The sequence below is a fragment of the Oryzias latipes genome, chromosome 9 (genome assembly GCF_053564925.1).
Source record: "Oryzias latipes strain Hd-rR chromosome 9, Olatipes_Hd-rR_3.1".
Lineage (NCBI taxonomy): Eukaryota > Metazoa > Chordata > Actinopteri > Beloniformes > Adrianichthyidae > Oryzias > Oryzias latipes.
In genome coordinates, this window is record NC_136245.1 from 18,708,859 (window position 1) to 18,725,234 (window position 16,376).

At 41.8% G+C, this 16,376-nt stretch overlaps 2 protein-coding genes and 1 non-coding gene across 4 annotated transcripts; 1 reads left to right on the forward strand and 2 right to left on the reverse strand.

Moving 5' to 3' along the window:
- Nucleotides 1-102: 102 nt before the first annotated feature.
- LOC101169368 (uncharacterized) lies at nucleotides 103-1,657 on the reverse strand. Its single transcript, XM_011479297.4, has 2 exons — nucleotides 1,538-1,657; nucleotides 103-932 (listed from the first exon to the last, which is right to left on the reverse strand). The coding sequence occupies exon 2, from the start codon at nucleotides 905-907 to the stop codon at nucleotides 254-256; it is 654 nt and encodes a 217-aa protein (XP_011477599.1). The 5' UTR covers nucleotides 908-932; nucleotides 1,538-1,657; the 3' UTR covers nucleotides 103-253.
- A 6,265-nt stretch (nucleotides 1,658-7,922) lies between these two features.
- Nucleotides 7,923-10,874, reverse strand: LOC105354752 (uncharacterized). Of its 2 annotated transcripts, none has more exons than XM_078952858.1 (2): nucleotides 10,759-10,874; nucleotides 7,923-8,647 (listed from the first exon to the last, which is right to left on the reverse strand). In XM_078952858.1, exon 2 carries the CDS (start codon nucleotides 8,614-8,616, stop codon nucleotides 7,957-7,959), a length of 660 nt encoding a protein of 219 aa, XP_078808984.1. In that variant the 5' UTR covers nucleotides 8,617-8,647; nucleotides 10,759-10,874; the 3' UTR covers nucleotides 7,923-7,956. The 2 variants fall into 2 exon arrangements, with proteins under 2 accessions (XP_078808984.1, XP_011477601.1); XM_011479299.4 differs by lacking the exon at nucleotides 10,759-10,874 and adding an exon at nucleotides 9,364-9,482.
- trnaf-gaa (transfer RNA phenylalanine (anticodon GAA)) lies at nucleotides 9,659-9,731 on the forward strand. The gene has a single exon. It is a non-coding gene; the product is annotated as a tRNA-Phe (tRNA).
- Nucleotides 10,875-16,376: the final 5,502 nt, after the last annotated feature.

Genomic DNA, 16,376 nt, shown 5'->3' on the forward strand with positions numbered 1-16,376 from the left:
ACCACATTAGGTTTCTTGTACATATGCATAGCATATATATCAGGTTTCAATAAATGTAAACTTATTATCAAAAATATATAACATAAAAATATATCAACTTTTATATTAAAACATGAATTACGTACCTTTGCTTAAAGAAACCTTCCATCCTGATTCAAACACCAATGATTATAACAAAAAATTCTATTACAATAATTCTCACTGTACTTTCACGTTGTTTAAATAGCCAAACATTTCAGACCATCACATTTTCTTAATTGGAAAAAGAACAGAAATGCTTTGTCATCAGAGGGCAGATATTTCCCCCACATCCCCAGCATTGTTGTATGATGTGTGGAGAGCTCTGATCCTCCTTTCTTTTGCACAGTGAGCATGCATCCACACCAGGGCCACCGCTACTGGGACTGTTGGCAACAAGCTTTTTAAGTTCATTCTCTGCTGATTTTGGGGCCATTACGATGCCCACAACCTTTATCCTTTTCGGGTCAAAAATGCAGTCCTCCTCCAGGCCGCTCTTCACAGCCTTCATGCCACAGTTGGGAGGTACCCAGGCAGTGTCGTAGCCATTTGAATGCCAGGTGTACTGCATCGGATGGTCGTCCTTATCAATGCGCTTGACCCGGCCGACACGCACCTCCAACTCCAGGACCACACGGTTTAAAGGGTTCTCCTGTAGAGGATAACGTTCTGCCTTTTTCTTATCACGGCTGACGTACACCCCTGGCCCCAGCATTCCTTTTGTTGACGGTACAAAACCGCTGGTAACAATGGAACGTGCAAAGGCTACAGTCGTACCATGGTACATGGTGTAAACCCTCTGGTTTTTAGGATCCTGATTGGCCCCTAATTTCATACCAGGAGAATCATCATCATAAGTGACCTCCCAGCCAAAGAATTGCAATGACATTCTGCTTCACTGCAGGCCTGGAACTCTGGGAAAATAACACAGAAAACAACTTTAGAAACAATGTTGAGGCGTTGCGTGTAACTTTACAAAAAAAAGAAAATAAAAACATTTCATAAGCAATGATTTGATGGAGCAGCAGAAATGTTAAAATGGCCAAATGTGCTTTCATATTAAAGGAATTATACTTAAGGTACAAAAGTAGCCAAAGTGCACTGAACTCTCACCTCTCCACATACTGGAAAGGGAGTGTTCTATAAATATAACACCATGACTCATTCAGAGAGCTAACATTTTAGATCATTCTAAAATGATCACAAAGAATAAGCTAAAGTTCTAATGTGAAGCTAAACGAGTTAAAGTAAATTGTAATTTTTAAAGTCTATATGTTCACACAATATTTGAATGAGCAAATTTCGAAAGTAGGCCTATATAAAACTTTAGTTCTTTGTAGTAACTAAGCTAAACAATAACGTAATGCTAGCTGGATAGCAAACCCTATTCTTTTTAACTGAGAACCGTGCAGAAACGCTCATAAAAAGTAACACATGTCCATTACATTCAATACAAGTAGGTAAAATTTATGCATAGGATGTGTGTGTGTGTATTAGTGTTAATATTCCGAGAACCTACCGTAAGAGGAATCAACCGGTTTCTTTTCTTTTCATATGTTCCAAGTTTCACTTTCAGCCTCTCCCTCCTTCCCAGTTCAAAGTTGACTTTGTACGTGTGTCTTAATTGCATATCCTGTTAATATGCGAACGGCCGGTGCTAATAACGCCAAGGTCGCGGGTTCGATCCCCGTACGGGCCATGAAGTCTTTTATGTTTAATTCAACGGCTTGGTCTTCGACTACGACTCGTGACAGTTTGTACTCGCTCTAATTTTTCAAAATGTATTTAAAGAAAACAGCAAAAACATGTGCCCACACTCATCTATTTCATTCTTCATTTGGGCTTTTACATCTAATTTTAAACTGCTTAGATGGACTCCTATAAGCATCATCAGTTTGGTAGAAGCTTTTCACCCATAAGAAACAAAGCCCTTTTTGTTTTTAACAACACCTTAACTCCAGTAGTGGGCCGTCAGGGTCTTCTCTGAAGGCCTAAAGAATATTAGAATCATGTATTAATTATATTTTAGCCATGCATACTCATTAAATAAATCAAAATCGTCTATTTTATTCCCTTTTTTTTTGTGTTTATGATGGTTATGCTGCTTCCATACATCCATCCATCTTCCTGCCCTTATCCGGGACCGGGCCGCAGGGGCAGCAGTCTAAGCAAAAATGTCCAGACTTCCCTTGCCCCGGCCACTTCTTCCAGCTCCTCTGGGGGGACCCCGAGGCGTTCCCAGGCTAGCCGAGAGACATAGTCTCTCCAGCGAGTTTTGGGTCTTCCCCGGGGCCTCCGCCCACCCCCTGAACACCTCCCCAGTGAGGCGTCCAGGAGGTATCCGGAATAGATGCCCAAGCCACCTCAACTGGCTCCTTTCGATGTGGAGGAGAAGCAGTTCTACTGCGAGCTCTCCGCAGGTAACCGAGCTTCTCACCCTATCTCTAAGGGAGCGCCCAGCCACCCTACGGAGGAATGCTGCTTCCAGACAGATGTATTTTCTCATTAAAGCATTATTTAACCAATTGCATTTTAGCAGTCCTTTGTTGCCAGGCATGGTCAGAGTTAAAAAGGCCTTCACTATCAGTTCTGAAGGTATTCTAATGCAAAACCAATGTTGGACATTCATTTCAGGGTCTTCTAGCAGGCTTAGGTAACATCACAGTATTCCGACCTTCTAATTGGACAGAAGTTTTAGATTTCCCAAATGCAGCCTTGCGAAGTTTGACACAGAGCCTTTGAGCACTTTTTGATCTGTCTTTTTGATCTTGATGGATGGATGTTAAAAACAGAGTTGACTGTAATCTACGCCTTGGATGGTTTTACAGGAAAATCTTCCGCTGATCTACTTGACTTCCTTCATCAGAAAAATCTGAGTGAGAGCATGAAAAGCTATACGGATTTGTGTGTCCACTGCGTCTGTCGAACTGACATTTTCGGCTCTACAGCCAACTGAAGCCTATGCTAAAACACAACTGGACAGACTAGGATCTGGCCTTGATGGAATAGAGAAGGACTTTTTGATGGAACTGAAGCGCGATAATCTACATGACAGGGTGATGGACTGTTTTGGAGAAAAGAGAGGAGGATGGAGTTTGTCTTCAAAAAATCTGATATTTTTATGAGTGAAATGATAAATATCCCATATAAAAAATATTCCAAATGTATGTGGTTATTTTCAGTATTTGCATAATGAGATTTGCTTACTCTTTTGTTTATTTGGTTTATTTAGAGGCATTTATTATTATTAAATCTAGCCACAGTGGTTGCAAGCCAGTTACTTCTGTGCCGGTCCCAAGCCCGGATAAATAGAGAGGGTTGCGTCAGGAAGGGCATCCGGCGTAAAAATTGCCAAAATAACCATGCGAATCATCCACAACACTTTAGACATACCGGATCGGTCGAGGCCCGGGTTAACAACGACCGCCACCGATGCTGTTAACCCACAGGGTGTCGGTGGAAATTTGACTACTGTTGGTCGAAGAAAGAGGGGAGGCAGAAGGGTCCGTGGCCAGAGAGAGAAGGGAAAAGGCAAGAACATAGGTTTGAGAATAGGGACTCTTAACGTTGGCACAATGACAGGGAAAGGCAGAGAGCTGGCAGACATGATGGAGAGAAGGAAGGTAGATGTACTGTGTGTGCAGGAGACAAAGTGGAAGGGCAGCAAGGCACGTAGTATTGGAGGAGGATACAAACTGTTCTATCATGGTGTTGATAGGAAGAGAAACGGGGTAGGAGTGATTCTGAAGGGGGAGTTTGTAAACAGTGTTCTAGAGGTGAAAAGAGTCTCAGACAGGATGATGAGCCTAAAGTTAGAAATTGAAGGGGTGATGGTGAATGTAGTCAGTGGGTATGCGCCACAGGTTGGCTGTGAGTTAGAAGTGAAAGAGAGATTCTGGAGTGAGTTGGATGAGGTCATAGAGAGTTTTCCCAGAGGGGAGAGAGTTGTTATTGGAGCAGACTTTAATGGGCATGTTGGTGAGGGCAACAGAGGTGATGAGGAGGTGATGGGCAGGTTTGGTGTGAAGGAAAGGAATCTGGAGGGACAGATGGTGGTGGACTTTGCGAAGAGGATGGAAATGGCTGTAGTCAACACTTACTTCCAGAAGAGAGAGGAACATAGAGTGACATACAGAAGTGGAGGTAGGAGTACTCAGGTGGACTACATCCTGTGTAGACGAGGTCATTTGAGAGAGGTTAATGACTGCAAAGTGGTGGTAGGAGAGAGTGTAGCCAGACAGCACCGCATGGTGGTGTGTAAGATGATTCTGGAGGTCAGGAAGAAGAAGAGAGGGAAAACAGAAAAGAAGACCAAGTGGTGGAAGCTACAGAATGAAGAAACTTGTGAGGAATTTAGGCAGAAGTTGAGGCAGGTCCTGGGTGGTCAGGATGAGCTTCCAGAGGACTGGGAAACTACAGCAGAGATTATCAGGGAAACAGGTAGGAAGGTGCTAGGTGTGTCATCTGGAAAGAGGAAAGACGGTAAAGAGACTTGGTGGTGGAATGAGGAAGTACAGGAATGCGTCCAGAGGAAGAGGTTGGCTAAAAGGAAGTGGGATGTAGAAAGGACTGAAGAAGGTAGACAGGAGTACAAGGAAGCGCAGCGTAGAGTGAAGAGAGAGGTGGCAAAGGCCAAACAGAAAGCTTACGATGAGCTATATGACAGGTTAGACACAAATGAAGGAGAGAAGGACTTGTACAGACTAGCCAGACAGAGAGACAGAGATGGGAAGGACGTGCAACAGATAAGGGTGATTAAGGACAGAGATGGAAAGGTGCTAACAACCCAAGAGAGTGTACAGAAAAGATGGAAGGAGTATTTTGAGGAGCTGATGAACGAGGAAAATGACAGGGAAAGAAGGGAGGAAGATGTGGTTGTTGTGGAGCAGGAAGTAGCAGAGATTGGAAAGGATGAGGTTAGGAAGGCTCTGAAAAGGATGAAGAGCGGAAAGGCCGTTGGTCCTGATGACGTACCTGTGGAGGTATGGAAGTGCCTAGGAGAGACAGCAGTGGAATTTCTAACAAGGTTGTTCAATAGGATTTTAGAGAGTGAGAAGATGCCTGAGGAATGGAGGAGAAGCGTTCTGGTTCCGATCTTTAAGAACAAGGGTGACACGCAGGACTGCAGCAACTATAGAGGAATAAAGTTGATGAGCCACACAATGAAGCTGTGGGAAAGAGTAGTGGAAGCCAGGCTTAGGAAGAAGGTGGAGATCTGTGAGCAGCAGTATGGTTTCATGCCCCGTAAGAGCACCACTGATGCCATTTTTGCTTTGAGAATGTTGATGGAAAAGTACAGAGAAGGTCAGAAGGAGCTGCATTGTGTGTTCGTAGATTTAGAGAAGGCGTATGACAGGGTGCCGAGGGAGGAGCTGTGGTACTGTATGAGGTCGTCTGGAGTGGCAGAGAAGTATGTCAGAGTAGTTCAGGACATGTATGAGAGAAGTATGACGGTGGTGAGATGTGCTGTAGGTCAGACAGAGGAGTTCAAGGTGGAGGTGGGACTACACCAAGGATCAGCTTTGAGTCCCTTTTTGTTTGCTATGCTGATGGACAGGCTGACAGACGAGGTAAGACAGGAATCTCCCTGGACAATGATGTTTGCGGATGACATTGTAATTTGCAGTGAGAGTAGAGAGCAGGTGGAGGAACAGCTAGAGAGGTGGAGGTTAGCTCTGGAAAGAAGAGGCATGAAGGTCAGTCGTAGTAAGACAGAATACATGTGTCTGAACGAGAGGGATCAAGGTAGAAGCGTTAGGTTACAGGGGACTGAGGTGAAGAAGGTGCAGGAGTTTAAGTACTTGGGGTCAACAGTTCAGTGTGATGGGGATTGTGGAAAAGAGGTGAAGAGGCGAGTGCAGGCAGGTTGGAGCGGGTGGAGGAAAGTGTCAGGAGTGTTGTGTGACAGAAGAGTGTCAGCAAGACTCAAAGGAAAGGTGTACAAGACAGTGGTGAGACCAGCTCTGCTCTATGGGTTAGAGACGGTAGCAGTGAGACAGAGACAAGAGGCTGAGATGGAGGTAGCGGAGATGAAGATGTTGAGGTTCTCCTTAGGAGTGACCAGGTTAGACAGGATAGATCAGAGGGACGGCTCATGTTGCCTGTGTTAGCGACAAAGTCAGAGAAGCCAGACTGAGATGGTTTGGACATGTTCAGAGGAGGGATAGTGGATATATTGGTAGAAGGATGTTGGAGATGGAGCTGCCTGGCAGGAGGGCAAGAGGACGGCCAAAGAGGAGATATATGGATGTCTTAACAGAGGACATGAAGTTGGCTAACGTTAGGGTAGAAGATGTTCATGATAGAGTGAGGTGGAAAAGGATGATTCGCTGTGGCGACCCCTGATGGGAAAAGCCGAAAGAGAAAGAAGATTTAGAGGCATTTATTGTGGCTAAAGAAATTTTCAAAATGCAAAGCTTATTTCAACATCGTATAATGGTTAATGAGGGTTTGAGTGATTCAGACGTAGCACTACTGAAGGCCCAGGTGCGTGATGCAAGGTCCGCCTCTGCTCTATTCCCTCCATTCCAATCCATCCACTTTCAGACAAAAAGAAAAATCTATGTCTTTGATTTCCTCGTCCGATCTGGCTTACAATTGTTGAGTAGCTCCATATTCCCTTGTGCTATCCTAGGCACTTTAACATTGGGAGTTGGGTCATCTAGACCCCACAAGACAGTGCGCTGAACCTTTTTTCTTCAATGATTTGTGATCTTCACTGGTGTCCATGGATTACATGAAATCTTTCCACCTTTATCCACCTTTGTCATGGTAGGGAGAACACGTCAATGTAAGGGTGGGGTCATCTAAGATAGCACAAGGGTTATTGCTCACCATGATGTTGGGTTATGGTTGTTGTGAGGGGGGCTGTAAGCTAACGTAAGAGAATATAACCGAGGATGTTTGCATCCACGGTCCTGCCCACAACTCAAAGGGGAATTTCCCAAATAACTATTGCTGCTCTGCAGAAGCTGTGTCCTAGAAAAAAACGATTTTTAAATTGTATTTAATTTTAAAACGCAACCATGCCAAACACAGCACAAAACAAAGACTTGCCCTGACATTATCTCCTCATTCGATTTCCGTGCAGACACGCTCTCACGACACTTGTTTACATTCACTTGCTTCTCCACCCACACTCTTCCAGTCACATTCATTGGAGCACCAATGTAAACACAGAACACAACAGAATCACTTAACGCTAACTGAGGATAGCAACACAGAAAAGATGAACACAACTTATGACAAAATTACGATTTTAATATGGGAGTCAATGGAAAAATATCTTTACTAAATATTTAGCTAACATACAAATTATGTTAAGTAATCAATTTCCTAAACAACTTAACAAGTGTTAAGTTGGCTGAGGATAGTATCAGTAATTTATCTGTAAAAGTAATTAGCAAAATATCACAACATAAAAAATATGAGGCATTAGTCATGGCAGCAAGTTCAATTGAAAACTTTATTGCACATCATCTGTTGATCAATCAATAGGTTAATTATTTTCCAATAAAACAGATTAGAAGGACGCCCTTTTATACATTAAGTAGACTGACGAACACAGTTCAAAGGCCTTCAGAAATTTCACAGAGGATCAAAACAAAAAAGTGAACACAGAATGAAATACAAAATGTCAGAAATACAGACAATTCAAAAACGTGTTACCTCATGACTACATACTCAAAACGGTTGTAATTGAAGAAGTCATTAATTTAACTTTGACACTGACATCGGAAATGTTAAAAAATTGAGTCAGCACCATCAAACGTAAAATAATCTATGACATTTGTGACATGGTTTTCCTGCCAAATACTTTTTTTGGTCATTTTGTTGTTTACCCAACCAACATCCAATTCAAAAGGCAAAGGCAATTCTAATAAATAAAACTGTGATCAAAATGGTCTTTTTCTCCATCTTTTATTTCACCTTCTGCTGTTAAGGACAAAAGTGCTTGGCCATGACAATACAGATGTTTTGACCACACTTCCAACACTGTTGTATAATGTGGGGTGACCCCTGCTGGGTTTTTCTTTTACAAATGGAACACGGTTTTACAGCACCTGCTCCTTGACTTGATGGTTTGGATGCTCTTGCCAGAAGTTGTTGAAGCTCTTTCTCTATAGTGGGATTTGGTGCGTGTGCGATGCCCACCACCTTCACTCTTTTTGGATCAAACACACAGTCCTCCTCTAGACCACTGGGCACACACTGCATGCCACAATTGGGGGGTATCCAAGCAGTGTCGTAGCCATTGGAGCTCCAAGTTAATAGCAAAGGATGGTTGTCCTTGTCAATACGCTTCACACGCCCAACACGGACACTTAATTCAAAGACTACACGATCAGACGAAGAAGCATTTCTTGGATAGGCTTGCGCTTTTTTCTGATCACGGCTCACATACACGCCCTTGCCGAGCAACCCAGTAGATGACTGTTTAAAACCATTGGCAATGATGAGGCGTGCACAGGCAACACTGGTTCCATGAAACATCTTGTAGACTCCCCTTCTTTGAGGCTTCTGCGATGCCCCGAGCAGCACGCCTTGAAAAGAGGCTCCATCATCAACCACCTCCCAGCCAGAAAACGTGAGTGGCATTTTTCCCGTTGAATGTGGCCCTCAGATAGTGCTGTGAAACACAAACAGCTTTCTATCAGTTTTCTGTTCATTTTACCTGCACCCAGTGTTAGTAGTGAATTACTGCTATTTAATTACTTTTATCAGTAATGGAATACTTAATTACAGTTTCCGCACTACAGAAACCCTTGTTACTTTCTTACTTAGGTTTTGTCAAATAGGTTATGAGTAAATAATTCAACTTCAATTTTGATCCAGTAACTAAGTAAAGTTATAATTACTTTTTTGAAGTAATTTACCCAACACTGTTTGCACCTTTAATAACGACATTTCCTTACAGGACCTCACTACAGCGGGTTTAATCTTGAATCCTTTTTAATAAAGGACTCTTCAATAGCTGCCACACCCAGCAGAGTCAGTAAACTAAAGTAATTTTAATTCACTGTATTATTCCATGAGTGCGAGTTCGACCCCTGGCGGATTCATAACATTTTCTCAAAAAATATATTTTTTTGGTCTTTTTGTTTAATTGCTTGTCATTTGAAGAAACGTTAACGTACTTCTTTATCTTCATTTTTTACTACTAAGATTTGGACTACACAAATCCTACACTGTGGATTATTAACTTCCACGTGTTAGATTAGAAATTATTTAAAAAATGTTTACTTTTTCACAAAAATCTACCAACAAAAATAATTCAAAGATTTCTCTGAAATTAGTTAAACGCATATTTCTTTCTTTTTACTGACACAAACAAGTAAAACTTACCGTCAACGTTGCGGAAGCGTCAGAACAATGAATTGTACGTTTTTTTGGTTTCAGTTTTCGTTTACGGAATGGTAGGCGTATGGGCTGGCTCAGATCATCTTGTGGTTGTAATAAAATCAAGACAAAGGGTTCGATTTCAATTGTTTGCTTTTCATGTTGCTGGTAAACGTGTTCAATCTTGAAAAGGGACAAGTTCTGTTTCAAGCGTATTGGAAAAAACAAAATTCCATGCGGTGTACTAAAGAAACAGTGTGCTATGTTTTCATAGACTGTTCTCCTAGGTCAACTCGTCGTGGCCGAAATAGCTCAGTTGGGAGAGCGTTAGACTGAAGATCTAAAGGTCCCTGGTTCGATCCCGGGTTTCGGCATTTTGTTCTGCGGCGGACTCAACCATGCATACATCTTATAAATCACTCCTCTAATTTATTGCCCGACCAAAAAGAAATCATTGCAGTTCAGAAACACAAAGGGGGGATATTGGCTAGAGTCTGGAGATACGATACGCGTTCCGATATTTACAATATTGTCCCCGAAAACATTTTCTTTCTTTTTTTTATGACGTAGAAAAAACTCCACCTGAATTTCAATACCTCTTCCATTGTAATAAAATTGTAAAATTCAGTTTATTTAATGATCACAATGTTAAGCACTGCAAGTGCTTCACTCGTTCTTATCTGAGCCCGCTAAAAAGCAACGAAATCTGCATTTTTATATGATACAGGCAGCAACATGGCACAGAGTTTCGGTTTGGAACCCATCCTAAGTAAAACCTAAGTAGTGCATGTCTCACAACAACAGAACAAGCTGGTTCTCGCTGAGACCTTGTAGTGGTCTTGTGCTGTATAGAGCTGCTCAAAGAGGCTCAGTGCAGTGCTGCCAGCTAGGGGTCGGAGATTTAAGTGGAAAACAAGAGTCAGACTCTGAAAGACGCTTATAAATATTTGAATAAATATCATCCTGACCAGTGACGTGCGGTGAGGTTGATGGCTGGTGAGGCACTGACTCCTCTGTAGTCAGATTTCCAATTGCATGAACTGAATATTTCACCATTCATCCAACAGCAGGAAACATCATATAAGATACACACAAGAAGATATTTGTCTTCTAGAGAATATTTATTTTATAGACATGGATAGAACACTCTTCTTGTGTATAGATTATTCGTATATACTGTAAACAAATTAGAGCATACAGATGTGTTCACACATTTAATTTTGACACTCAGTAACTATTTCTGGTATTTTCCAGCTTCAAATACTGGTGCTTTAATCAGTGTTATCAAATGTTGTCTGTGAAAATGATCATAAAATATTTATGTTATGCCTAGTAAAACATGTATTTTAAATACTTACATTTTTTCCACTTAGTCCCATTAAAAAAAATGTTTGGCCTTACTTTTTGAGTCCATGCGCCGATCTTTCTCCACAAAAGCTCTATGATCCTGTTGTTAAAGTCTTCCATATTTTTCTTTATTTTAATGAGTCTATGGAGAAAGATGTCTGTTCTTTTTCTACTGCACCAGTGTAGCTACAAAGCAGCTGGCAGCTCACGTTTGCCCCCTGCTGGCGAGGCTCACCTTACTAGCAGCTTTTTCTTCACACTTACTGTCAGCGCTCTGTCCGCATGTCACTATTGAAACTGAGTCCTTCAGTCAGACATGAGGCGAAGCGCTCAGGAGCCTCCCCCGAAGTTTCCCCTACGGGTAAGTGATCGCGCAACACTCAAATTTGGCAATTTAAACTCAGAAACTGGAAAAAGTGTGGAGTCAACTGATAAATTGCTTTTAGCAATAATCAGTGGAAAATAATATTTACTTAATACACGTTTTTCTATTTTATCACAATGACAGGTGAGGCCGAGCTTCACTTGCCTCATCTAACCACACATCACTGGTCCTGACAGCATTTTGAATCGATACAAATATCGCCAAATGAACTATCGTGATACATCGCCGTAACGATTTTTTCTAACACCCCTAAAAAACACTTAATTAGTCTCAGATATTTTACATATTATATTGTGGAACCCAGGCACGACTGTGTGATCCAAAAAGCTGAGGAAAAAGAAACTTTCTTTGCTATTTTCAAATTCCACCCCCACTTTTGTTAATCTATGACTTGAACTCATCTATTATGGATTGATTCTGTCTTCACTTGAACTACCTCCCTCCATCTTTTTCATCCTAGTCTTAAAATAGAGCAACAAAAAAGTGACTCTCATGGACTGAAACCTCTGACTGAGCTATGATTCATGAATCAGTTTAACCCTGGTCCTGTTTCCTGTTTTGCTTTTTGCTTTCTTCAATAGGAACAAAAAAAATCACACTCTTGACAGAAAATAACAATCAGTGTATTTCGTGTATGTATTTTCAGGAATTTTGGAAAAGGAGAGTGGTGATCATATTTAGGATCTCTTTGATTGGATCTCTTCAGCTTTGTCAGAGGTTCCGGGAGCAGCTGAATGCATTTGGTAAAAAATAGCAGGCAAAACCATCCCACACTTTAGTTGTTTTTTAGGAATACAGGCACTCAGTTGGCCATTTTTTCCCCAGCTGCTTTGGCGTGGTGCAGTACGTTACTCACGCTTAATTTGAATCACCAAGTCATTGGCTGCTGTCGATGCGTATAAGATTAAACTTCTACATTTATTTTTCTTATTTAAGTATTGGGATTGCTACATTTTGTTTGGTTTATGATAAATTACACTTGCTTTTTACCTGATCTCAATAATGCATGTTTCCCCTTTAAGCAAATATTTAAACTTTTGTGCAGATGATGTGTGTTTGCACACTGATGACAGGATGCCAACAGTGACCACACACCTTTGTGGTATTGCTGTTTGAACAGCTGTTGCTTTTAGTGAAGGCTGCTCCCCACTGAAGTCCTTCTCTGCATGGTTTTGAAAGCTCCCTCCCAAACTTCTACACATGAGAACCAGAGCCTGCAGGCAGACAGATAACTCGAAATAGTAACTGAATACAGACACAATTTTACTGTAAAATTTTGGAGGGTGGGGTATGCATTTAAACAGTGGCTATAAGATGTTGTAGAGTCTAACTGCTGACAGGAAGAAAGATCTGTGAAAACGCTCCTTCCTGCAGCTTGGTGTCAATGCCTCTGACTGAAGACGCTCTTCAGTGCACCCACGGTTTCATGCAGAGGGTGATGATGATTTCAGTTTCTCTAAAATCCACCTGTCATTCACTACAGTCACAGAGACGTCCTAAAATGGAGCTGGATCTCCGCTCGCTCACTTGAAGAGGGTAGATACAGCGCCAATCATAAAATATTCCCCAGATAGTGAGGAGCACTATTACACATTACACATTTTAGTTTCATAAAGTTCAGCCCACTGTTGTTTTTCCACATGAAAATTATACAAACAGAACATTACTAGAACATTCTAGCACACTGTATGGTTACATGTCTTTGAAAAATTCAAAGTGTTTCCACACATTGAACTGGAATAAGGGTTTGATCATTTTTTGCTGACATTACATGTGTTATCCGCTGGGATGGCACCTAGTCATATTTACGTTACAGTAAAATAAACATACGGTGCCTCAATTTAAATAATATTTCACAAGATTGATTATAGATTAATTACAATTATTTTGAAAAGATTTTTTGAAATGTACGTGTCGATTCAATAAACAACTTGTCTCAGACAGATTGGTCTGATGTATTCATCAATTAATCAATACAACCCTTCTTGGCATGTCACACCAAGAACCCACGGGCAGGAAGGGCTGTGTCTCAAGGAAGAGCCTTGGGGTCCCCCTGGCAGATCTGAAAGAAGTTTCTGAGGAAAATGAGGTCTTTACACCACTGCTACCCCTACACTCTGGCTCCAGATAAGCAGAAGAAGATGGCTAAATTGGTGCCTTATAAACCTGTTAAAAGACCACAAAAATATGTTCCTGTTTTAAAGTACGATTGCGATCTTGTTTTCACCAGCTTTTTGTATACGTTCTACAAATTAATATAGCTCCCTGAGAAACAAATAACATTTGATCGCACTACAAAATATTTCCGGTATGCTTACGGAAACATCTAAATAATAATAACAGTGAAGCGTTTAAATGTAAAGTCTGGATGTTTGAGTTCAACTTAACCAAACAAACTATAATTAATTTTTTGTTTTTTTGCACTTTATGGTTTAAAGTAAACACATAAATACTGGTGGTTGACCCAGCAGACACTTTAAGAATAAAGTAAACGAACACCGAATTCTTAGTGTTCAACAGCTAGAAATTGGTGTCGTAGCTCAAAATGAATAGAAAACGTTAATTTTGATCTTGCAATAAAGAACAGATGAAAAAGAGTTTTAAAACTGTGTCTCGGTGAGTAATGGACTGCAGGTGTGCACCAGCAGCAGTGGGTGGAGTTGATCCAGGCACATTCACACACAGAACCTTGCATGCACACAAATCAGCTCCCACAAATGAGGAAAGACAAAACAGACAGTATCAAACTACAGAAGGCTATTTGAATGTCCTCCTTTATGCCATTAATACAGTTCACCTTTCTACACACAACACAGGACATCCAGTGCTGGCTTTGTTTCAACCTTGTGGACCAATGATTGAACACATTTAGGATGATCTATCATTATTTAATTCTAAATCAATTGTTTGCTTCTTTCCTTTCTCTTTCTCTCTGCTAATCAGTTTTAGAGACTTTAAGAGTCACTATGAAACTCTCCCCCAAGTAGCCCCCAACTAACGTGGGCCCCAGTTCTCCCTCCCAAATAAAGAGCACACTTTTACTAATTTAGCCATGCACTAAAGGTCTGTACCTGCAAACCAACCAACCAATCACATTTTTATCCCAAAAGTTCATCTACACTCTGCAAAAATTTGTCACCAAAATTTGCTTTAGAAAAAATAGGGGGCGGCACGTTGGTCTGTTGGTTTACATACATACATATATATGTATACACGTATATATATATATATATATATATATATACCCCGTAAATTCCGGACTACAAAGCGCACCCGATTATTAGCCGCACCCACCCAAAATTCCGGACTACAAAGCGCACCCGATTATTAGCCGCACCCACCCATTTTCACGCGTTTAACTAATTTTATACATACACAAGCCGCGTCGGGGTACAAGCTGCATGAATTAGACAACATTGTCATCCTGACGGATCACTTCCTGACTCAGAGTGTAAGTGTGCTTTATTAGCACACAGTGGGTGGAGTCATTTTTGCCTCAGGCTCATGTCTTTGAGTCTATCTGCATCTGCCAAACAGTATGCACCTCTATTCTGTTCACAAGTTCCTCAGTTATGGTTTTTATTTTTATTTTTATTTTTTAACTTATTGACAATCTAGGCATCACACATAAAATTACAAACAGTAACCATATAATCAACATTACATCCCTCAGTTATGATGAGGAAATTTACATCCCCGATCCCCCATTTCCCATGAGTCTTAGGGGCTAAAGGCGGGGCCAACGCCCGGCTCGCCATACTGTTGTACGTGTTTAAGAATGAGCAGCAGTGCATGGAGGGGTGAACGGGTAAAGCTCTCCTTCCGCTTGTGTCGCGGCAGCGTTATGGGAGTAACAGGGCTGTTTAAAAAACACACTAGTAAAATAAAGCAGCGACGACTGAAAAGCGCGCGCCTCAGCGCGATACGCGCGCCTCCTCGCGGCGCGTGGGTCAGAAGTTTCCTTCCACAACAAACACTTGCTCCGCGGACGCCTCGAGTAAGCCCTGGCTGCAGCCTGCAGAATGGCTCGACGCCTCCGCGCTCCCGCGCGCTCCTTGTCTCCCCTTCCTATCTACTCCGACAGCTCTGGCCAGCGCGGCTACAGGGAGGAGCGCTTCGTCCCCATTGCGCCGGTGAACGGAGCAAATCGTGTCTGTGCAGAGCAATTGGACTTAATACTGTACGTTTTGTGTATGAGGGGCGGATGCGTTGTTACGTGTGGGAGCCATCAGACTGCCATCGGCCCCGCAGCTCACACGACACGCAGTCTCCAGCTCACACGGAGGCTGTGAGCGTTTCAATGCAAATCTCTGCTCAGTCCTTAGAAACCGTTAACACGACCACGTCAATTTGTGTTTCCAGTCGTGTCCCGACAAAATAAAGGCTGATATTATTGCCACATATTTACGTGCAGCCAGCCGAGTCACTATGACTCAGAGGTAAATGCACTCCTGAGCATGCGCTGTTCTCTCCATCACGCAGCTGACCGGCTTTTCCAAACCCGTTGGTGATTTTTTCACGCTGCTTTTAACGATTGCTTTTAACTTGAAAGCTTCATCATATTGTAGCGGCGATCACGTGCACGTTGGGTCTAATGGCACCAAAGGATTCTGGGATGCGGCTGGACATGCGTGTTTGGTTTTGTTGAACCATGACTGAAGTGTCTAAGACCTGAAGTCAAGTCCATGCTGTTTGGCTGCTTAGAGGTGTGTTGAAAAACAAATGACTTGTGTTTGATGTTAGAGAATTCAAACTATTCACTGTGTCCAAAAATACGTACACGGCGGCCGCCAATAAAATCCAATAATTAGCCGCGTCACTGAATAAGCCGCAGGATTGTAAGCGCAGGAAAAAAGTGGCGGCTTGTAGTCCGGAAATTATATATATATATATACACTGACCAAAAATATAAACGCAACACTTTTGCTATTGCTCTCATTTTTTATGGTATGAACTCAAAGATGTGAAACATTTTCCACATACACAAAATAACCAGTTCTCTGAAATATTGTTCACAAATCTGTCTACATCTGTGAAGATTTCAGAGTGGCCTTTTCTTGTGGCCAGTCTAAGGCACACCTGTGCAATAATCATGCTTTCTAATCAGCATCTTGATATGGCACACCTGTCAGGTGGGATGGATTGTCTTGGCAAAGGAGAAGTGCTCACTATCACAGATTTAGACAGATTTGTGAACAATATTTCAGAGAACTGGTTATTTTGTGTATGGGGAAAATGTTTCACATCTTTGAGTTCATACCATAAAAATAGGAGCAATAACAAAAGT